The following is a 24,881-nucleotide window of genomic DNA, read 5'->3' on the forward strand; positions in this document are numbered from 1 at the left end:
TGAAAGTCAGAATGGCAGTATTAATAAATAAAAATGGAAAATGGAGGGAGAAATTGTTTGGGGATTGGCTTTTTATGTAAATGTATTTCCACAAGCATTAAGTGCTTATTCTGTCACTCTCTGTGTGCTCAAGGTAACTGCTGAGCTTAGTTCTTGTCTTCTGTAATCACGACTGATATTAAGTTTAATCCCTCATTATTTCTCACTTAGCCTGTTAAAATTATCCACAGTATATCTCCTGCCAAATCTTCCCTGGCACTACCAGAATCCTCATTCTCAAATAAAAACCAGTTCATCTCATTCTCCATTTCAGCCTTCGTTGATTCATCACTTCTAATGCCAGCTTGATGTCTTCATGTGGCCTGCCAAACAGGCTTTCAGGATCTGACCCATCCTCTTTACATTAGCCATGTTCCTAGCCTCTCCTTACATGTCAACCCTCAGTGCAGTACTCCCCTCTTTGAAATCTGGGTTTTAGTAGCGGGGTAGAGTGGTAGAGTTGTGATACTAAAAATTTGCATACCCAGAAAATACATGTCTTCAGGGTAACATGGTAGTAATCTTGGAAACCAAAAATGATACAGCTTTTAATAATTTTACCAGGAATTAGAAGATCTCAGGTATAAGAATAAAATACCGCAAAGACATATCTTTTACCTGTTCTATGCATTTCCTTTCTTTGTTCATGACTTCCTGCTATATTTTATTCTCTCCCTGCTTGGTTCTAATAAAATGCCTCCTTTTTCCATTTAGATTTGTGCCATGATGTGTATGGTGGGTTTTTAAAGGTCTCTTTAACCTCGTTCAACTAGGCCCATTTTCTGAAATGAATCTTCTTAAGCTTTTGAATATCCTGGCTGAGTTGAGATGAAGAGTCTAATTCAAGTTCTCTATTTGACTTTATTTATTTTGAGAAAAAGTAAAATTAAGCAATTTGTTTTGCCTCTTCTTAGCATATGGATATTTTTAAATGCTGAAAATGGGAAGAGGAGACCATTTCCGTTTAGTCATCAAACTTCATGAATATTCTAACTGAGGAAGTGAAATTAATAAGGATTAATATACATGTGCCAACTATATTCTTGCTATTTTCCCCCATAGGTCAATTTAGGGAATTGTTTGTGATTACCTCTGGTTTGTATTGTGACTTTTGTGTGTCCCTCTTGTGAAAATGTTTCTACATTAATCACACATTTATTTTTAGCCCAAATATTTTTAGAACATATATTTTAATAGTGTGTCATTTTTCTTCTATATGTATATAGAAACTCAGGAGAATTAAAAAGAATAAAAACAGTTATGCAATATTAAATATTTTTAAATTGTTTTACCTTTCTTAGGTCAATCTTTAATCAATATTGTGATTAAAATTACACTTTAATTAGATCATTTATAAAAGTTTTAGACAGGACAATTTTGAATTAAACTTTAGTGAGATTGATAGTCTTTGGAATACTACATAATCAGAATAGTATTTTGCTTAGTTAACTAATTTAACAGTTTATAATTATAATTTAATGTACATTGACAGCACTAGTATTATACTTTCACCATGGATCTCTTGTGTTACTGGAAAACAATACAGGTTTAAAGGACTTTAAAATAAGTTGATTTTTCTGAAACATGGTAGGCCCAGCTATTGTGACTGACTCTTCCATGATAAATACATTAAAATGCTGGATAAATTATAACCAAGACATGTTAAAAAAAAATAGAGAACTGAGGTTCAAAAAAGAGAGGGAAATCCTGCTGACAGATGTGAAAAGAAAGCTCAAAACTAAAAGGGTAAACATTCAAGATGTTCTGACAGGGAAGGCAGGTGCGGGGCATGACTGTGCGGCGCATGACTGTGCGGCCTGACAATTGGGGGTTACGTTTTAAAATTTCCATGGAAATTCCTAGGTCTCTGCAGGCAGCTCTGAGAACTGAGTCCTCTAGTACTAGGCCTGGAAGAACTGTTTTCTTTATGTCAAAGGTGGTAGGGGTGCATGATTCTCCAGTGAGTCTGAATATATATTAGCCAAGTAGTGTGGAAAAAAATCCGTAACTATGAAATTCAATGTAAAAAATATAAAAACTGGTCCCAGTTGAGTAGTCTGAAAAAAAAAGTATTATGACTCCATATGGCCGCACCCACAGTCCATGGGATTCTTGTGCAAAAAGTGACCCCACTGATGATTCACAATTAAATACACACACACACATATGGATGTATTTATGAAGAAATAATCAACAATGATGCCGAGAAAGCAGATGCAACAAACAGACCTGCTAGAATTTGAGGCAAAAAATTGTCAGAAAAAGATTAAATAAGAGAGAAGAATAGATTCATAATGAAAAAGAAGACATCAAAAAATGAGCAAGGACTCTAGCTAAGCCAACCTGAAAGGTGAAATCACTGCCCTCCCCCCTACGTGGGATCAGACACCCAGGGGAGTGAATCTCCCTGGTAACGTGGAATATGACTCCCGGGGAGGAATGTAGACCTGGCATCGTGGGACGGAGAACATCTTCTTGACCAAAAGGGAGATGTGAAAGGAAATGAAATAAGCTTCAGTAGCAGAGAGAATCCAAAAGGAGCCGAGAGGTCACTCTGGTGGGCACTCTTACGCACACTTTAGACAACCCTTTTTAGGTTCTAAAGAATTGGGGTAGCTGGTGGTGGATACCTGAAACTATCAAACTACAACCCAGAACCCATGAATCTTGAAGACAGTTGTATAAAAATGTAGCTTATGAGGGGTGACAAAGGGATTGGGAAAGCCATAAGGACCACACTGCACTTTGTCTAGTTTATCGATGGATGAGTAGAAAAATAGGGGAAGGAAACAAACAGACAAAGGTACCCAGTGTTCTTTTTTACTTCAATTGCTCTTTTTCACTCTAATTATTATTCTTGTTATTTTTGTGTGTGTGCTAATGAAGGTGTCAGGGATTGATTTAGGTGATGAATGTACAACTATGTAATGGTACTGTGAACAATCGAAAGTTTGATTTGTTTTGTATGACTGCATGGTATGTGAATATATCTCAATAAAAAAAAATGAGCAAGGAGATTTTAAAAATTCGTATACCAAAAAATATTAATTGAACATTTATATGCTTGGCATTATTTAAGGTGCTAGTATTGTAGCATTTAATAGAGCAAACAAAAATCCTTGTTCTCTTTGTGCTTACATTCCAGTAGTTAGAAAGAACTAAATAGAACTTTTAAAATTCTTTTTTCTAAGTCAATGCACAGTTTAAATAGCAATCGAGCACAGTTGAAAAGAGAACGGATAACTAAAATTATAGCTAGAAGTACTACCCAGAATGCGACACAAAGAAAAAATGCATTGGCAAACTTGAATAAAATTTAAGAGACATGAAGGATTGAATGGAAAAGACCAGCATGCATCTAGTAGGAATTCTAGAAAGAGCAAACAGAGTGCATATCAAAGCTGCAATGTTTGAAAATAATAGCTGAGAATCTGCACAACTTTTACATAGGATAAGAGTCCTTAGATAAAAGAAACAAAAAGTCAGGAACATGGTAAGTAGTATTGAGTCATATCTAGATACATTGTGGTGAAACTGCAGAACCTCAAAGACAAAACTAGAAACCAGAGAGGAAAAAACTGATTACCCAGAAAGAAATAATAATCAGACTCAGCAGCAGCAATAGAAGTCAGAGCATCTGAAATAATATCTTAAAATTGCTATGGGAAAATGGACAACTTTGAATTCTGTACACACTAAACTATGACTTAAACATGGGAATGATAAGGAAAGAAAGAACTGTAAGAATTTGCCACTTACACTTTCACTGAAAGAATACTTAAGAGATGGTCAGCAGGAGTAAAGAAATGGAAAGCAAGAAGCAATAGCACGCAAAGATGATGGTAAATGTATGGGTAGATCTAAGTTAGCATTGACTGTAAACAACAATAATTAAAAATTCATCAGAATTAAAAAGATCTGAATTCATAGAACTGTTCAGAAGACTAGAGCTCTTTATTAAATTTAGACTCTAAGTGAACTATTTATGTTAAACATTTAGTGAATAGATATATGACTGACAGAAGAGTCAAAAGGGAAATAGGGGAAATAAGAAAACCCAATCCATTTAGAGCCTAGAAATGAAGTTAAAAGAAAATCATGAGCATTGAAAAACACAAAATCAGAGAGTAGAAGAACCTCTCCCCTTTACCAAATTATATATTTAGATATCTTGTCAAGGTTATCAGGATTTTCTACTTGTTCAGAGCCTTGGCTTATTAATAACTGCACACACTCAGAATCCTGATGTCATTAGGAATTTCACCATCTTCACATATGCCTATTTATGCACATTGCCACTTGTGTTTATCAGCCATGTGTTTTTTCAATCTCCCATACTAGAATATTGCTCTTAGTAAACAGACAGATTTGCTTTTGAAACCTCCATAGAATTTAATAGTTCAGATATTCAGGGAATATGCAAATCTTAGCTTAATCTTATGATAAGTAGGCATGCCTGTCAAAGGGGATATTGTCTTTGATTCATAAAGGCAGAGAGTGGATTAGAGATTACCAAGCATGGGTGGGACTTTGCTTAATGGGTACAGAGTTTCAGTTTGAGGTAATGGATAGTGGTGATAGTAGCACAACCTTGTACAAGTAATCAATAGTAAATCGTACTCTGCTTGCCGTTTCTAATGTTGAAAGTGCAGAATTTCTTGAATTTAAAAGGAAGCATCTTATAGAATGAGTTAGCTTCAATTCCCATAGAATTACCAAATGATCAAACACATTTGATTGAACAGATACCAAGCCTTTCTTCCTGTGCTACTACTCCTTAAACTGAGCTTAATCATGAAACTGTTGTTTTGAGGCAGACTCCAGATTAATGAATGACTATATCTTTGTCTAAAATTTAGTATCAGACCCTCATAATTGGTGCTTAAACATCTAGGCTGATAAAAAATTTCAGTTTAGTGTTTATGATTCTTCTAATAAGGGTAACATTGCTCCCTTAACAATTTCATTTTGGGGACCAGAAAAAGTAATTATAAAACATTATTTATATGTTTTGTGGGGTGTCTTGATTTTCCCAGCATGTGGTAATGTCCCCTCTCTGTGATTTCCATTGACTTCCAGCATCCACTCCTCTCTCTCTCTCTCTCTCTCTCTCTCTCTCTCTCTCTCTCTCTCTCTCTCTCTCTTCTCTCACTATGCCTGAATTTCTTTCTCTTTGTAAGGACGCCAGTCATCCAGATTAAAGCCCAACCTGATTCTATTTGCCACAATTTAACCAAAAATAACATCTTCAAAAGGTCCTGCTGTTTACAATGCGTTAATCACAGGAATGGGATTAAGAATATGGTTTTTTACCCCCTCCCTGGGGTACATAGTTCAGCCTACCACTTCTTTAGGAGTAGGAACCCTGTCATCTACATTCTTGTATCCCACCCTCCTTCCTCTTAAGACATCGATTGTGCCTTGCCCATAGTGGTCAATTTGAATTATGCCAAGAGTAAGTTAAAGTGTACAGATAAAATTTGAGAAGTTACCCCATTCTTAGAGACAGCAGATAAGGCCAGGGCAGTGAAGTGGCCTGACAAGGAAGAAACTAGAAAGAAAAATATTGCTCTTTGAACATACCCTATGGCATAAACCACTAGTCCTGAAAGGATGAGGCCAATCCTCAGTTAATTGAATTGTGTAAATATTTGCTAAGTCTCTCTTTGTAGTGATGAGTAGTCTTTTAGTCCTAATACATTATTTTTTACTGCTCTGGTGACACCCTTAGCCAACCTCTTGATAGTGGTCATGATAATAAAAATAGTATCAGGAGTTTCCCTGATTGAAAAATAAATAGGATTGCAATGGCTCTTTGTGGGCTGGTCTTTGTAGACTCACCAATATCACTATGTTTCTTCTTTGTCTTATTTAAAGTACACATATGCTTTGATGTTTCTTAGTTAAGCATTGCAGTTTCTTTGTGGAAACTGAGTTGATGATGTGGGAAAAACCAAGAACTTTGTGGTGAAGCCGTCTGTTCACTTGACCTTTACAGTTCTTGGCTGTCTAGAAGTTCTTCATTATGGAACAGTTGGGTCACCTCAAATGGCAGTTCTTCCCCAAATTATTATCATTGTCTAAACTGATAAAATCATTACTATATCTATATCTCTCTAAGTGTTCATATTGAAAACTACCATAACTGACCAAATTTTAGGATGTATTCAACTCTTAAATGCTAAGTTTCCCTTTTCCCACATATTATTTTGCCTATTTACACTGCCCCATCCCCCCACCCCACCCCATCATTTCCCTTATCTGCCAGCTGGCTCCTTCTCTGTCTGTTGTCTCCTAAATGGGTTCACTTTATCCTTTTGCACTCTCTCATCTCATCTCAGTGGTTCTTGCTGATAGTAAACTTTGATGACTTTCTCATGTTCATTCTCACCCTCCTTCTATCTGTCTTTCCCTAAAACATGTTTTTCTTCCATTTCCTGTCTTCTTTAATTTTATTCAGGATTCACTTTGTCTCTGACTGGAATGCTTTTGTCATTTTGTCACAGCCTCTGTAAAATATTCAGCTTAAATGAAAAATATCTCTGCTGGTTAAATGAATGCTGGTTCCCATGGGCCAAAAGAAGAATTCCAGTCTGTTAGCCTTCCTCCAACCCGTACCCACAATAGCATGCTCTTATTTTTTCTTTATTGTTGAGTTTTTTTCTCTTCTTGCTCTACACATGCCACGTAATGTTGGTAGCATCTCCAGTCAGATCCTTCATTAAGTCACAGTAAAATGATCTTTGCTTGCAAAAATTACAGGACCTCAGGAATTTAGTTAAACACATCTGATTCTGTACTTGAAAGCATTGCTTAGAGTACCCCAGGATTTGAACAGTATTCTCCCCAGTGGGGTGGGGTGGAGGGGACTGTTATGTACCATGTCTGGCACACACTGGTATTCTACAGATACCAACTGCTGATGATGCTAATGATGATGGTGATAGTGTGGGTGTGTATTTTGAAGGCAAAAGGACAGAAGTGGGAGGAAAACAGAAGTACCACTAATGAGGTGGGGGTAGTGGGTGAGCGTGAGTCAGGAAGAGATAGCTGCTGGGACAGATGGATTATAACACATGTTAGTTTGTCTTCATTTTCCTGCCTCGGGGTTTCAAAGTAACCAGTAGTACTTCATAAAGTGTCCCAAAGCTGTACTGACAGTTGTCTCCATCAAACCATCCAGAATGCTTAATCTCCCAGTGCTTCATTTCATGTAGTCATCCAACTCAAAGTGAATTGAATGTGATTGGTGGAGGTAGCAAATGGTTAGGGTAAAATGAGAAGCAGATTTAACTAAAAGTTTAACTAAAAGTCCCTGAGTACCTACCAGATTTCATTTAATTCTCACAACAACTCTCTAAGACAAACATTCTATTAGATCCACACACTAGAGGGTGTGGGGACCCAATGAGGTGGCCATGTCCAAATCGTTCTTTTTGTATGTCATTGCCCCTATGACATGGCTCATCTAGGGCAGATCGGAGACCCAGGAAGGGGACGAGCTTCTCTCTGAGCCTGATATTCCTTTACAAATGTTCCTGATATTTTAAGCCCTCTTTTCAAAAGCAAGCAAACAAACCACAAAAGCTCTGCTTTTTGTTGTTGTTCATTTGTTTAGCTCATATTACTGAAGGAGCTGAAAGGGAGATCCTAATCTAGATGTGTGGCAAATAAGTTTTGTATTTCTTTTTCATTCTGGTGCGAGTGTTGTCATTCCTATGGCCTAAGTTTTTCGATAGCATTGTACTACTGTAATTATTAAAGACAATTGATAACAGGACGTAATCTGTACATTGTAAGTGAAAGATAGTGATAACTAATCATGCAGATTGAGCAGCTTTGGAGTACAGATTTGTCCTCCAAATTCATTTTATAATTTTGTTCAGGTTAATAATGACCAGAATTTTTTTTTTTTAACTAATTGTTACCTTTGACTGGTTTTATTTTCTGTCACTTATGTAAGTGAGGGATTTTTTTGTCTTTCTTGTTTTAAAATAATAGGAAACAAAGGGAAGAGGGACTTAAAAAGCTGAAAGAGGAATAGCGTCTTTGAGATATACATACAAGCACATTCACAAATGTCTGGAATTAATATTCTTTTTGTAGTTCTTGCCTGAGAGTTAGAAAATAAGATACGAAAAAAAATGTCATTCATCTTCTATATGTCCTTACAGGGGTAATGTCACTATTTTTGGGGTCCCACTTATAGGTGAGTTTTTTTTTTTTTAATCAGATTATATTACTATTTTACTGACTAAATTTCCTTGAATTGTTGTCAAAATGGCTGGCATCATGCTAAATTCTTCTCATTAGGAAATAACGCCATCGTGAGTTTCTGCTGTATATGGTATTATGATCACCTTGTTACTTAAATTTCAAGAAAATCACCATGACTATCCTTAAAATCCTTGAATTATTGTATGTCTTCAGCTTTCTTTTCATCTCAGTGGTATCTGATAAGTAATTTTTCATAGGCTTTATAGAGTTAAAAAAATTAAAACCTCAAATTTCGATGTCAGCATCTTCTAGGGCCAGAGAGCCCTCCGTGGAAGGTTGGAATGAGTGTTCATATAGAGATATGCTGTGCTCCGTCTGTTTCGGATGAGAAGAGGGTGTGGGGGCTGGAGCCAAGCTTCATCCTCTCATCATTGTGCTGAAATTTCTGCAGTTGCTGTGAACCTCCTTATAAGGGGGGAAAGTCATGTGTTAAACTTAAAAAATAATTATGTAGATATTATTCCTATAGATGCTCTTGGTTTTTGTCTGAAAATTAACCCTTGGGTTAAAATGACAATACCATAAATTTGGGCGTATCGAAGAACTTGTGTTTCCTCATGCTATTTATAGTCTTCTGATTTTTACGATGATATCTCTCATTTCTTTTAGGTTTAGCGGTTTCCCTACAGCTATTTCATGGAGACATGGAACAGATCAGAAGAGAGTACTCATCAGTATTTTCTCATGGAGTATCCATAACGAGGAAGTTGGGTTTTTCTAATATTATTATGCCTGGTAGGTGACTTACGGTGAACCAAAACGATGAAATATGGGTGAATTGTCTGGTTTTGACACTTGAAAAATTGTTCAAGTGGTCAGGTTTCAAGAATTCAAATGGGCCATGGTGAAGGATGAAATGAAGTTTGTGGTAATAAATAAGGAAAATTAAGAATAAAATATTTTTACATTTTATTTATATTAGGGTGGGTAACTTTTAAGGGCCATGGCTGCATTTCATTATGACCATGATAAGAAGGTGGGGTCTAAAAAATAGTTTTCCCCTTGGTGAAAAATGTTGGTAAAGTCAGAGGAAATCCTCATAAGTTTTGATAAGTAAAGTCAATTAGCAGGAGTTAGCCTTTCTTGGAGGATTTTTTCATTGGGGATATATATATGTAAATATGCAGCTGTATGCATGTGCCATATGTATTTCTACATTTTTTTTTTACCTCTATGTGTGTATATAATTCAGATTTATACTAGCATCTTTAAAAAGTGCTTGTTTTCTAAGTGGGCAGGGTGCAGGTTAAGGAAATTCCTGCTGTAGAAGAAATGCCAAGATGAAACTTTGAACATTGAAATTTTGTTGGATTTTGTATTGAGACAGTCCTCATCTCTTAAACAAAATGAATTTTTTTAAAAAGGACACCCCTTTCCAAACTTATGGCAGTTTAGGGTTTCTGAGTGTTATCATGTACAATCCAATGAGTTGGACAAAAATGGTAGTTTGCTGATGAGGAAAGTAAGGGTAAAAGAGCTGGGCAAATCACACAGCTATTTAATTCATTTTAGTTCAACAAGCATGGTTGGGCATCATCCCTGTGCCAGAGACTTGGTATTCTTATACAAAGATTAATTCATTCATTTTACAAATATTTATTGAGTACTTTCTGTATGCTAAGGCATTGTTTCAAATATAAGAACACAACAGAAAAAAAATCCCTTCTGTCATGGAGCTTACTTTCTAATGAGGAAAGTGATGACAAATATGTAAGTAAAACATATATGTTTGAAGATGATAAGTGCTAAAATCATCATACCAGTTGAGGAGGTGTCATGTTGAGGGGTTGAAATTTAAGGTAAGTGAGGAATTTAGGCGAGAGGGTGATATCAGGGTGGAGACTTGAAGGCAGTGAGTGAGGAAGCTATGCAGATAAGAGCATCCAGGTAGAGAGAACAGCAAGTGCTGAGGTCTTGAGGTAGTAGAATGTCTGGCATGTTCAAGAAACTGCAAGGAGGCCAGCTTGGCCAAAACAGAGTAATGGAGGAGGGGAACAGGGTGGGGGGAATTGTGTATGGCCTTGGCAATCCCACTAAGCACTTTGACTTTTATTAAGAAGGAGGTCAGAAGCAACCGGAGAGCCTTGAGCAGAGTAGTAACAAAATGGTTTACACTGTCGCAGAATCACTTATCATTCAGGGGTCTCCAGAAAAACAAAACCTATGTATATATAAAGAGATGTATTTTAAGGAATTGGCTCATGAAATTGTGGAAGACTGTCAAGTTTATGATTTGTCAGGCAGGCTGACAGGCTGGAAATTCTGGTAATAGTGATTTTGCAATCTTGAGTCCTGATTTCGTAGGCTGGAAATTCCAGTAAGAACTGATGTTGAAGTCTTTCTGAAATCCATATGGAAAGCCAGCAGGTTGGAAACTCAGAGGAGTAGAGGGTGTAGTCTTAAGGCAGAATTTCTTGTAGAAACCACAGCACTTGCTCATAAGGCCTTCATCTGATTGGATGGGGCCCATCCACATGATCAAGGGTAATCGCTTTAGAGTCAGCTGATTGGAGATACCCAGCACATCTGCAATATACCTTCACAGTAACATGTAGGCCAGTGTTTGATGAAACAATGGACACCATAACCTAGCCAAGTGGGCACATTTACTTAATCATCATGATCACTGTTGTTGCTTTGTGGAGATTATACTTGGATGGGATGTGGGAGTGCAGGGAATGCAAGAAACAGGAGACCAGTTTGGCACCTTTTGTGGTAACCCAGGTGATGACGATCATGGTTTGAGCCCAGGATGTTAGCAGTGGAGATTGTGCGGATAAGACATAATCATGCCCTCAGGAGGGTACGGGGAGAAACCCGTGGTGATCTGGAAGGTCTTAAAGAGAAGGTGCGTGGGCTGCACAGAGGAGGGGTAGACCCCCTTCCTGAAGAGGTGACATCTGAGCAGAGGCTAAAGGCTGACGATTCTGGGCCCACATCTCCCAAATCATTGTTCTCACTCCTATGCTGAGCTAATAGCAAACGCTTGTTTTAATATTGAAAGAATATGCAGTCACAACTAACAAAGGGCCACCTCTAGTGTTACAAGGAAATTTCTAAATTCTAAAATTTTTGAATTTCTGAAATTCTGTGAAAACCTTTGAAGTTTGAAGGTTAAAAACAAACAAAAAAAAGTCGAATTGCCATTTAGTAATGAATCAGAGGTATCAAAGTTCTGGGCATTTCGCACTGTCCCTGAGAACAGCGTGCTGCAACCTGGCTGGATTGCCTTCACCAAGCTCTGGCTCTCTCTATGCCTGTTTATCACTTTATGTCTGTCTAAACCTCTTGTTTTCTTTCTTTTCCTTCCTTTCTTGACTTTTACCTTTCTGCTGCTGCTGCTGTCCCTCCTCCTTTGCCTTCTCCTCTTCTCTCTCCTCCCCTCCTAATCTAACCTTAGAATAGTACTAATCTACACAGGTTAATGTGGCTTGTGTTCATTGAAAAAAAAGAATTGCACATCCTTTCCTTTGTTTTACAAAACAAGGAATGAATTTTTTATTAATTATTGCATTTTATTATAAAAGGACCTCACCTTGTGTTTGAATGAATCTTTCATCGAGATAAAGATTTTCTACCCCTATGTCTAGATGTTAGAAGCTGACAAATAGTAGTAGTATTAAGTTGTAGTATTTCTCAGTCTCCAAACACCCTTTCCACAACCAATAAAAGGGATAAATATATAAATACTAAATAAAATAGTCTTAAATTGTTGACAGTATTTTTTTTTCTTTTAATGAGAGTCTCTAAACCACCGTTTCAATCCCATATGTAGAATCAAGCAAGGGAAGTGTCTGGCAAGGTACCAACCCAGCGTGAGGCTCAGTGATGGGATCTTCATGAATAAAAACTTAAACTGCTGCAGAAACGGACTAGCATTGCCCATCGCAGCATTTTGGGATCTCTTGATTGAAATTCATTCATGCAGGCAAGGCCAAGAGAACAGCCTATAAAGTTTCCTGAGATGACCTGGCCTAGCTTAGGGGCCCAGCCTGCCTGAGTGTATCATGTTTCCATAGTTGAAAATGACTGTTTATGGAACTGTTTACTTGGTGGCATGTTATCCAGTGGCTCTTGCAAAACTGTTCATTATTTCCTTCAGTTGCTATAAATAACTGGTATTTCCTCTTTAACAAAAAAAGAAAAAATTTCATCCCACTGGGAAGCAAATTGATGGGCAAATCTAATATAAAAAACATGTCTTAGAGCAAAATGCAGCCAGCTGCTTGAGTTCCTCAGCCTGGTCTCTGGGCAGTATCGTTGAGAAATGGAAAAATATAAAGCAAGGTGGCACTTCATCTGCTGGATAATTATCTGGGATGTGCTGTGCCCTTGCAGCTTTGTCTTTCTTTAATGACAGAAATGAACTTTCTGTGGAATAAGGCTCACTATGTCCCTTTCCTGCCCCAGTGTTATTATGGCAAGGCTCACACTGCCTGGGGATACAGTCCTCCCCGAGAAAAGTCCGCAGAGCCAGGGACTGCAAGGTGCAAGGGGTTTCTTTTTCTTTTCACTTATTGCTTTTATTGTGATAACACATATAAACCATAAAATTTGCTGTTTTAACCATTTTTCAGTGTACAATTCAGTGGCATTAATTACATTTACAATGTTGTGCCTCCATCACCACCATTCGTTACCAAGAGATTCCTTCGTTTAAGCACACTTTCTTCTCTTTCTTTTCTCCTCCTCTCTCTTTTTTGGGGGGTGGTGGTGGTGGTGGTGTGTGCTTCTTAATCTTCCAAATTAGAGAGAAAGAGGGGAGATGTACCTATTAAACAGCTTAAAGCAACAATAAAACTCACTGGAATTTTCTACATTGGGAAACATTGCAGTCATTGCTCTGTTTTCCTTTATTTACCAGAATTTTGATTGTCAATTCTCATCTGTGGCTCTAATGACAACTGGAACTGAATTTGTCAGTGAGAAAATGTGTGAATAGGATTTGTGATTCAGACATTACACTTGACAGTCTGCAAGCATGATTTTCTTTTCCATTTTCTAGACTTGTCCTTCACAGTTGATTTGCTCCTTTGCTGTTCTGATAGGGGTCAGGAAGGGAGAGGCATGTGCTTGTACCAACAGGACCAAGCCATCAACACAGACCCTGTCTCTGCAGAATGACTTATCTGTGGTCTGAAGACTGACAGGAGCAAACACAAAACTCTTTGAGGATCACGGAATGTAATCAGTGCAAGCTATTTTGGGAATGGAAAAAACATGGAAACAAATTCTCTCCTGGGTCTCACCTGGGGCACAGGCAGGTCTCTATTTTGTAGCCTTGTATGAGGAGATCTGCCTTTTGAGCTATGGTGAAGTTCCCTGGGCCCTTCCCTTTAGTTAGGGGTCTGCCGTTCAGCACCTTATTTCTTGGAGTATCTGATTTTCAAAGGGGAAAAGGTAAAAAGGTACTTTCTGTGAAACTCTGTCACTGCCACCTTCAAGCCAGTTAACTTTATGGGGGAGTTCCATGTTCTGGTCTCTGAGCCTGTAGGAAGGAAAGTACTGCAAATATTTAAAACAGTGCTGTCTGACAGAAGTATAACGTGAACCACAAATGTAATTTTAATTTTCTAGTAGCTACCTAAAAAAAGTGAGAGGAAACAGATGAAATTAATTTTAATTTTATTTTTGATTTAAGTAAACATATCCAAAATATTATCATTATAACAGGTAATCAGTACAAATAATATTAAGGAGAGATTTCATATTCTGTTTTTCAACCTAAGTCCTTGAAAGCTGGAGAGCATTTTATTTTTACATCTCTTTTCAGACTAGACATTTCAAGTGCTCAATTGCCACATGTGGCAGTGGTTACCACACTGGCCGCAGCATGGCTGTGCTCGTCTTAACAGACTATGCAGAGCTGGACCTGGGCCATTGCTGAGTATCAGGAAGGACTAAGCGTCTATCCTACATGTTCTGAAGCAGAAGCTAGCCGTGTCTCTGGGATGTCACGGAAGGTCAAACTCGGTGCTCCTCCACCCATACCCAATGTCCATTCTTACTCTGAGTTTATGATTCTGTGCAGGCAGAATTTTCTTGGTCTTCATTGTGGCCTCCCTAACCCATCTTTGCTGCCTGTACCCTGTTTCCCCTGGAGACTTGCTGCCACTCATCCACTGCTAAACTCTTACTCTTTGTTAGGAAACCCCTAATTAATACCTGCTAGTGCATTCCCTTTAACAGGGGATGTTTGATGCTCCAAACCCTTAAAGGAATTAAGTAAAAATGGTGTTGTGACAGCAGGAAGGAGGAATTTAGATCTGGGGACCAAAGGTTCAAGCTGCAAGTAATTAGCAAAGCCTCTGTTTCAAACAGCTGCCAGCAGTCGTAGTTTTGATAGTGACTTCTAGGTTTAAATTCATTTTACAAACATCACTCAGAGTAATCCTCCTGTTTATCTGATCTTTAGACCAGAGTTCAGAAAAGTCAAATTTCTATTTGGTCAAAATTGACTACATAATGATGTCTAAACTGGAGTAAGAGGAGTGAAATAGATATGTTTGCTTAATGTTTAAGAAGGTTAGCAATTTCATTTTTTTTAATATAAATATTTTTCTAGTAAGTTACTGATAGAGAAATGCAAATCAACAGATGTCCTTCCCTTTACTCCCCTTGAAGTGATAGAAGCTTGGGTGTGGAAGGCACATTGTATTGGTTTTCTATGGCTGCTGTAACGAATTACCACCAACCCGTTGGCTCAAGATGACACAGATTTATTATCTTACAGTTCTGGAGGTCAGAAGTCCAAAATCAGTTTCACTGGTCTAAAATCAAGTGTCAGCAAAGGTACCCTTCTGGGGGCTCCAGGGGACAATCCGTTCTTGCCTTTTCCAGCTTCTGGAGGCTGCCACGTTCCTTGGCTTGTGGCCCTGCATCACTCCAACCTCTGCTTCCCTCATCACCTCTCCTTCTCTGACTCTGCTCCCCCAGCCTCCCTCTTAAAAGGACCCTTCTGATTACCTTGGGCCTACCCAGTGACCCAGGAAAATCTTGAGATCCTTACCTTAATCACCTCTGCAAAGATCCATTTGCTATGTAAAGTAATTTATTTGGACATTTGGGGGTGGAGTGACATTATCCTGCCTACCATACACATGAAGGGCCATCCAGCCCAGCCATGTGTTTCATGCATGAATTTCCTTCCCAGGACCCTGCTGGTGGTCTCCTGGCTCAATGCCTGAATATTTGCAATGACCAAGAACACATCATCTCTCAAAAGGACCTCTTTCATGTTGGACCAGTCTTCGTCTACCTGCTGTCCCCTGGTTTAAGTTTTTCTGCTTGGAACTTCATAGTATGATTATTCCACAAACGGCCTTTGCATTTTTAAATTCAGTTAACTTTCTTACCTCTCTTACCCCTCCTATGATGGGTTCTGGGTCTTTTCTCCATATTGTTTGTGTTCTGGATGGTAGGAGATGGTGTTGTCTCTGTCCAGTAAAGATGGGCCCAGAACTGAAATCTGTGCTTCAGGACAGGTCTGAGCAACGCTGAATAGAGCAGGACCGATACTGTCCTTGCTCCAGGGACTGGTCTTTGGTGATGAAGGCTGAATCGTACTAGCTTACTGGATGGCCATTCTCACCCCACTGAATTTCATTCACTCATCTCTGAAGTGGAGAGATGAATATTCCCTTGGATACATTTCTTAATCTGTCTACTTCAGTTTCCTCATCTGTAAAATGGATAACATGAGTATTTAATGAGATAATCTACTGTGGCACTTGGCAAAGTGCCTAACACATGGCAGGTACTCAATGATACTGCCACTAGACAATGACAATGACAATGACTGTTGCTACTGCTACTACTGCTACTGTTTCCATCTTTTCATCCATCAATAACCTAAGTTCACAGGACACTCTAAGTCATTTATATGTGTTCTTTTGTTTCCTAACTGAAGGATAGAGACTTTTATTTTCCAGCTCTATAAGCATGAACAATATCCAGTGCAGATGAGGCACTGGGCTGGCCCCTGTGGCTGTGTACAGTGGTTGACACGATGGGGTGAGTGTGCATTCTGTGCTTTCAGCCACACCATTCATAGGCCAGAATCAAGGATCAGGGTCTTCAGTTACTGAGGGAAACCTCTCGCCAATTGAAGTCAAGCCACCAATTGACCCTTTTTAACAGTAGTCACTGAACTTTTCAGTTTTTTTTATCATTGTTGAGGCTTTGTCTTTATCTTGTTCTCCATGATATTTTAGACTCATTCACATGTGTAAAGACTTCCCAGCTAGTGGACTTGCTAGAAAAATAAATTTAGGAGGTGCAAGGTGCTAATAAACATTGTCAGGAAAATAGCTTTTCACACTGGTGCAATGACTCCATTTCATACACGCTTTATGATTTCTCTCTTAATTACCCAAGATGCTTTCCTAACACCATTTGGGCTTCTTAGTTTTCTCCAGAGCCTACCTCAAGTGTATGGATTTTAATTAGCCCTTGTTTCAGTGTTATCCTTCTGCATATTTTGGTAAAACACGGCACCTTGCAGTATTGTCACACAGCAAGCTGTTAAATTCCTGGGGAGAGGCATATGTAGAATGTCATCCAGGAGAAATGTTCTTCTTGTCATGTGTTCTCTTTTCAAAGAAATCTTGGTTTAGTTGTAAAAGGTTTGCAAAAGATAATGGGAATTACAAGTATGGATGACAGTTAAAGAACAGAAAATTAAATTATATGTATAAGACATTTTAATTTACAAATGTGTTACATTCCAGAAGTTCTTTTGCAAGGCGTAGAAACATCATAACATAACTTTGGGGCACAGAGGGACTTCAGAAATAATCTCATCCCCCCTACCTCCTCTCCCATCCCTACTTTTTCCTTTACCTCACCCCTGTTTTAATAACATGACAATCTGATGTCCACAGATATTGTCTTGTGTATATCAGTATTGCACAAAGTAGCAGATTAGCAGAGAAGTCTAGAACCTGGATTTCCTTATTCCAGTCTTCCTATGACCCTACATCCTTTACGCTTATTTGAATTCAGAATCTCTTTTGTAAGGAAGAAATCGATCAATTCAGCTACGTTGTGAGTGAAACAGTCTTGAGATATTGGCTTGGGAAGGAAATGCCATGTTTCACATTACTCCTTTGTCAGAATGCCCTATAGCTTACTTGGGTCTCTCAGTGACACCTTCTCCTCACCCTGTTTAAAATTACAATCGCGTACCCACCCATATTTAACACCCTCCTCCCCTTCTTTGTATTACCTATATCCACAGCACTTATCTTTCAACAGACTATATGTTTTACTTATTTTTGATAGGCCTTCCCCTACTAGAGTCTAAGGTCTGTGGGGAAGGGGTTTTTACTTTGTTCACTGATGAATCCACAGGCCTGGAAAAGAAGGGTAGGTGCTCAAGAAATAGTTGCTGAGTGGATACATGGAAAAAGAATGTTGTGGCACAGGCAGGAGTGTCCCTCCTTGTCCCTGCTTTGTGCCTAGTCTAAAGGCAAGCGGAATTACCCAGAGAACTTCCCTCACCTCCACCTGCCTTTGCCGAAGTTGGCACCCTTCCAGCAGGTCAGAGCAGGAGCCTGCCTCCCAAGAAACATTTACCCTTCATATTTCAGGAAAGTTAATCCCGCTGTGGTTTGGACAAGCTATGAGTAATGATGAGGAATTCTTAAAGTAAACCTTCCTGTAACTGCATTTCCCATTAATCAGTGTATGGGTTTTTTTTCCATCTATTCGTAAATTACTCATTGTTTGAAAGCAGAGCTATTCATTAAATGTCACCTACTCCAAGAAGCAAAGGAATTTTGCTATTGTTAACTAATGTCATTGCTCTGAAATACCTTGATTTGAATGTGTATGTGTTTTTTTAATCTGCCAAATCTGTTAGTGGCAAAAATATTGTCAAAATTTTCCTCTGAAACATATTTTGAAATAGCACGTGTGTCAGACTTGAGTCTAGTGAGGTTGGTTGATTTAGACAACAAAGTTTGTAAGTTTACTGTTCTTTCTTTTAGAACAGCTAACTTTAAGTATGTGTGAGTTTATATGCAGTAATAAAGATATAGTAATAAAATGATGTGGGTTATAAAAAATCTAGCAAACAGAATTTATTGACCTCATTCTCTAAAAATTAAAAAAGGAAATAGTTAAAAATCTTTCAAAGAATTTTTTAAATGTTATTTTAAATGTGTTGAAATATGTTGATTTTCCCTTGGACTTCTCAGTTCATTGTTTTCCAAAGTCGCTTTGTACCATCTATATAAGAATGCTAGAAATTTGTAAGCCAGAGAACTCAGTATCAATTCTTTCAACTAATCACTTAATATTTTATGTACTATTTGTGAAAGGTGGTTAAGATTTCATCCTTTTTAGAACTTACTCGTTTCCTCTGTTTTATGGCTCATCTGTTTCCTGGCCAGCTCAGGTCATTCGCAAATGATGCCACCAGAAAAAAATGGGTCTTTATGGAGGAAGGCAGCCAGACTCATTGGTATTCCCCCATGGTATTGGAGACCGAAGGGTACTTTCTTGTACATACTTTGGGCAGGAAGTTTTATAAACCTCCCAACTGTGGGGATATTTGTGTAGTTATTTTTCTTTCTAAAGACGTGCTTACCTATGAGAATTTTTTTTTAATTAGAAATAAAAGAGTATTACTTTTGATTTTTCAACTGTTTGAAAGCTATTTTAGGTCATAGTAAATTCAGCTTTGCTGACATCACCAAAATTTACTTTCAAATTTTTTCTCATAGAACTTTGTTTATTCATTTCTTATTTCCCTATCCCTTCACCACTTTCCCCTCATTTAATTCTTCTAGGGGAGAGAAATGTATACAGCTAACACATTTGCCTAAGTTTGCTAGAGAAATCAAATTTTTCTCTTTTTCTTGCAGTCATAAGAAAGGGTAAGGATTAAAAAGCATTCGAGTTTTATAAATAAACAGTGGAGAAAAAAATAGATGGTATATGTGTACATAGACTGTCACTTTGGAGCCATGGATTCTCTCATTTGTTCATAGCTCGATGGCACGTGAAAAATTAAGCTGAATCTGTCTGTATGGCTAAATTATTCTACATCTGTGTTCATAAAGCACTAACTTGGATCCTTCCAGCAGTGAGATCATTTTGTCCATGGATTTAAATAGTAATTGTACCCTTTGCAGTCCTATTATTTTATCCTTTTAGGTATTTCTTCTGCTCTAAGTGCTGTGGCCATAAAGTAATAAGACTGATTTCTCTGAGCCACCCGTGCTAGGTTGTCATTTTCTGATCACACTTCATCAATTAAATAAGGGATATATGAAAAATAGGGAGACCTGACAACATTCTTCTATTCAATTCTAATATCCACCTTCTAGAGGTGCATTTTTCAATACTGCCTAATCCGAATAGCAGGAGCTGGGTTTTATTCTTCTTGGATATTGGCAGTGAGGATGGGGTCTCTTCGATAAAAGAATAAATATAATATATTTGTACTCATGTATAATATAAAAATGTACATTATGAATTAAAGTTTTTCTTGATAGAGTACTGCATTTCCTAGTGTGTATAACATGGTTTTAATTTTCCTTTCCTAATAGGTGAAATGAGGAATGATTTATATATCACTATAGAAAGGGGAGAATTTGAGAAAGGAGGGAAGAGCGTGGCCAGAAATGTGGAAGTCACAATGTTCATCATAGATAGCGGTGGCCAGATCTTAAAGGTATGTTGATTTCAGATATTTTTTGGTAAAGCCTTTCCTCCTAATTGCTTTGGATTCATCTTCCATGTGATCAGTTAATTTCTAATTCGCGATATTTTCTGTTTTAATTTTCTTTTCCACGCTGGCTTAGTTTTCTTTTTTTAAAAATCATTAAAATGCCTCTCAGAAAAGAAAGCAGAAAAAACAAAAAGGCTTTTACAGTTTAATTTTTGAATTCATTTGACAACAATTTCCTCTTAACAGCTATTCTTTAAATGTAGTATTTTCTTGCTGTTTCATTTTTTCCCTTTCTTCTCTCACAGTTTGGGAGATGAATAATATTTTTTCTGTAATTGGTAAAAAAATAAAACAAGCAAACAAACACAAAAACATCCAACCAACCAAACAAAAAAAAAACCAAAAAACTTAATCATGTTTAATCAATGTATTTTTCATCTTGACCAAAATAGAGCATAAAGATTGGAGTATTACTAAATGTGATAATAGCAGGTTCCTTTCTGTTGTGTTTTGTGTGAACCCCTTCTTCATATGAAGTACAATTACTGGTTCAGATGAGAGGGTTGGCCTCGCCGCTTACTGAGCTACCCACTGAGGCACAGAAGAGGCTTTTGGCTGCATCAGCTTGAGAACTCTGCCGTGTAGCTGAAACCCAAATCAGGCGTGCAGTTGCACCCCTCGCACACATCACCGGGGCCCGCTGTGGTCTGATAGGCCCTGGGAGGCCAGCCTCAGAATTAAACAGATGCAGCCCGCTAGGCAGGAGCAAGGGATAAACTGTGCTGCAAAGGACCAAGGAGGTAATTTCACTTGAAGTGCTATTTGGGGAGCAGCAAGATAGAGCAAAGTAATTTGCTCCGCTGCTCTCAAAATAATCTTTAAATGAAGCCACCTTTAACCTGCGTGTTTCCTTTGTTAGGATTTTATCTCCTTCGGCTCTGGAGAGCCCCTAGCCAGTGAATACCACTCCTTTGTGCTTTATCATAACAACAGTCCCAGGTGGTCCGAACTGCTGAAACTGCCCATTCCTGTGGATAAATTCAGGGGTGCACACATCCGCTTTGAGTTTCGGCATTGTTCCAGTAAGTGTCTTGGGGGGTTGGCTGCATGGCTTTGTGGTGCTGGGCCAGTCTGCTTACTGAGCTGTAATGTCGGGCAGGGTTAGTCTGCAGAAAGCATGCAGCAAAGCAGAGACCTCCGGGAGGGAGAAACGGGGATGAGTGTGACTCCTAGGAGGAGAGCGGTCTCACTCTTTCTAGAGGAGCCAGTGACCTCTATACAAACATAGAGGGATGAGAAGGAAGGGAAAAAATACTGTGGAAATCTACAGGGTTCTTCTTAAATTGATTACTTTCATAAAAATCAGTTCATCACTTGCACACACTAGAAGGGTTAGACACAAAGGAAAGACACAGCATTAAGAACTCCACTGGCTCTGGTGGCTTAGGCAACCCTGACCCATCTGGGGGCAGGTCAGGGGACGCCCCTGGGATTTTTCTGGGCATGTGAAGTTATTAGAAAAGCTGCTGTTATTTTTCTGGGCATGTGAAGTTATTAAGAATGCTGCTGTTATGCTCAGGTTTATATCTGATTTGCATATGTTTGTATCACCGTGCAGTCTCAGAATTCACATGAGAAGTAATGTCAGCTGGAACAGGTCCTTGAGATGATATGAAGTAATTACCTCATTTTATAGATTTAAAAAACCCAAGACAACATGATGTTACAGAATTTGCCCCTATGGATTTTACTACCCATAAAATTGTCATTTCTTGATGTCTGCATTTTAATTCTTTTACACTCATTACTACCCTCTCAGGCATCTACTTCCTGTCCCCCATTATTCCCAGTCCAGGCATACTCTGATGGTCCCTGTGCCCCTAAAGTGTACGTTAGACACTACCAGAAGTGTTCATTGTGACTGGGTAAAGTTCAGGTGAGTCTTGCTTCAGGAACATTATAACAAGCAAGAGATACAGAGGAGTCCCATTCTTGAAGAAGCAGCAGGCTCATCTCTGGTCTAGAGGGAATGGGGCATTGCTGATAGTTGTGCATTGACTTGACCTGAGTGATAGAAAACTCATCCAAGGTGCGGGTGAAAGAGAAGGACTTTGTTGGTTGCCGGTTTTGCTTCTGGGAGCTCCTTGGAGTCCATAAATTATGCTTTGGGGAGGGTTTCAGAATGCAGGAAGATGGCTAGCTGGGTCTAAACATTCTTCCATATTCCCAGAAGGATTTCATGTCTCAAACTTGAGGTGGGAAGACATAAAGGGTTGGTAATATGCTGCACCGTTCCTTCCACCAATATTTGTCAAAAATTCTCACTTGGACCTCATACCAGGTTTGAGCTTCAAGGTAAGAAAAAGCTAGAGGAAAATAAAGGTGAAGCAGGGGAAAGGGAAGAAATTATTATAACTCAGAACCTGGAAAGCGAAATAAAGTCTATTTTCAGTAAAACCTGTTAGTTTTCTGCCCTCTCGTCCTTTCACTTCAAATAGTGTTCATGTTTTGGTTTTGCTTTTTGAATGTTTATTGTTAAAATTTAGAAAAAACAACAAAGTGCATAGGAGAAAGAGTCCCCATAATCCCACAGCCTACAAATAATCTACGTAATTATTTTATTGCACGAGCTTCCAGATTTTCTCCCTGTATGTGTATACATTTGTTTATTCAAGAAATGTAATTTATTCATGTAGCAAATATTTGTTGACTACCTACTGTGTGCCCAGAAGTTTATTGGGCATGGGGAATGTATCAGTGCTCAAAACAAACCACCTCCTATTATGGAACTTGCATTCTAGAGGGGGAAGAGAGATAGTAAAACAGCAAGTAAATATATAGTATTTCAGGTAGTGGTAAGTGCAGCAAAGAAGGCTAAATTGGGGTAGGGTTAGTGATGGTGTTCTTATTTTACCTAAGGCAGTCAGGAAGGACCTCTCTGATAGGGTGAGGTATGAGCAGCACCCAAAAGAAGTGGAGGCATGAACAGTTGGGATAACTGGGAAGAGAATATTCCGGGTAGAGATGATAGTAAATACAAAACACTTGAGGTTGTAATTTCCTTGGCATTTTGAAGGAAAAGATATGAGGCCAGAGTAAGTAAGCAAGAGAGTAGTGGTGGAGCCAGACCCTGTAGTGTCTTTTATGTCAGGTGAGGACTTTGAATTTCATTTGGAGTGAGATGGGAAGTGATTAGAGATCTGGGGTTAAAGATAAGTGTAGTTGCCGTTTGGATTTTATGGGGGGCAAATGGAATTAAAAAAAAGCAATCATTTAGAAGGCTTTTTTGGTAGTCCAGACAAGAGGTGAAAGTGGTTTAGATTGGGATGATAGTGGTTCAATTCTGCTTTACAGATTTATTGACAGATTGGATGTGAAAGAAGCAGAAAAGTCAAGGATTATCCCAAGATTTGGGCCCTGAAATGGAGTAATCAATTAATGAAAAGGGGAAGACAATAGGAAGAGTCTGTTTAGGAAGAAAAAATCAGACATTCCATGTGAGATTTGTTAAATCTGAGATGTCTATTAGACATTCAAAAGATGTGAGGTAGGCAGCTGAATATGAGGTCTAGACTGGAGGCCTAAATTTGGGAATGGGGAACATATAGGTTAACGATGTACTGAAAATGTTTATAACCAGCATTGTGGGGGTGGTGGTAGAAGAGGGGAGCTCTGATTTGTAGCATTTGCTGATTTCCATAGGTAAATACTCCCGTCACAGCCAATTTCAATCTATCAATATGACGGCACTGAGCATGCAGTTGGTAAAAGATGCTGTGTCAATTCTTGTGAGCTAGTATGAGCCAGCTCCAGCACGTCACTGGTACGAGTGATTTTTAAAGCCATAAGAGTGAGTGAGATTCCTACGTAGCAAATTTAGCAAAGTGAAGTCCAAGGATGGATCTCTGGGGCACTCACACATTCAGAGCTTAGGAGAATGAGAGGGAGCCAGTAAGTAAGATTAAGAAGGAATAGCCAGTGTGGTTGAAGGAGAATCAAAGAAGATTAGAATCTAGAAGGTTAAGTGAACTTTTTCAAGAAAGGATTGATCAGATGTATCAGGTGCTACTGATAAATAGGCAAGGACAGCAAAATCATCATTGGATTTGGCATCATGGAAGTCATCAAACCTGAGAAGTGGGTTTAGTGGAGTTGTGATGAAAGCCTTCTGGAGTGAGTTCAAGAGTGAGTTGGAGCAAAGGAAGGAGAGGCAGTGAGTACAGACAAATCTTTTGAGAAGTTTTGTTATAAATAATAGAAGAAAGCAGAGAAATGGGGTAGTAGGTGCAATGGAACGTTGGATCAAGTGTGATTAAGATGGAGTTTTAAAAGCACACTTTTTGGATGGAAGTGATTGAGTGGAGAGGGAAAAACTGATGTAGTAGAAGAGGGAGGAGACAACTATAGGAGCAGTGTTCTTGGGTGGGGGAAGGAGCAGGGGGTCCAGTGCACAAGGAGGGGTCTTGGCCTTTTAAAGGAGCATTATATAAACCATTCAGCAGGCTCCAGGAGGGACAGGTGCAAATGGGTTACTGGGTGGGTGCCAGAGCTTGCGGGCATTCTCTCCACATCAGCTGAGATGCAGAGGTTTTGGAGGTTTGAGGAAGGAGGAGAAGGATGAAATCATTGTCGAGAAAAGTGGGAGAGTGAATTGATAAGTTAAATGTAAAAGGTTTGCCTGGCTAAGGACTTATTTGTGGTTAGTGTGCATTAATTAAAGTGAGATTAGTCTCATGTAGGCATGCAGTAAGCTGCAAGTTGGCCTTAACCAGGGTTGCAGTTTTACCATGTGTGCTGGTTTGAATGCATTATGTCCCCCAGAAAAAGCCATATTCTTTGATGCAATCTTGTGGGGCAGACATATTAGTGGGGATTAAGTTGTAACATT

At 38.7% G+C, this 24,881-nt stretch overlaps 1 protein-coding gene across 4 annotated transcripts in view; it reads left to right on the top strand.

Annotated features, from left to right (window-relative positions):
• The window catches only part of DOCK4 (dedicator of cytokinesis 4), a 460,132-nt gene that overhangs the window by 262,152 nt on the left and 173,099 nt on the right, over window positions 1–24,881 (top strand). For all 4 annotated transcript variants that reach the window (XM_037836357.1, XM_037836356.1, XM_037836355.1 and 1 more), the window contains exons 13-15: window positions 8,926–9,051; window positions 19,872–19,996; window positions 20,913–21,075. In XM_037836357.1, the coding sequence (XP_037692285.1) occupies window positions 8,926–9,051; window positions 19,872–19,996; window positions 20,913–21,075 (414 nt within the window). The remainder of the gene's footprint in view (window positions 1–8,925; window positions 9,052–19,871; window positions 19,997–20,912; window positions 21,076–24,881) is intronic.

Source organism: Choloepus didactylus, chromosome 5, assembly GCF_015220235.1.
Source record: "Choloepus didactylus isolate mChoDid1 chromosome 5, mChoDid1.pri, whole genome shotgun sequence".
In the NCBI taxonomy this organism is placed as follows: Eukaryota; Metazoa; Chordata; class Mammalia; order Pilosa; family Megalonychidae; genus Choloepus; species Choloepus didactylus.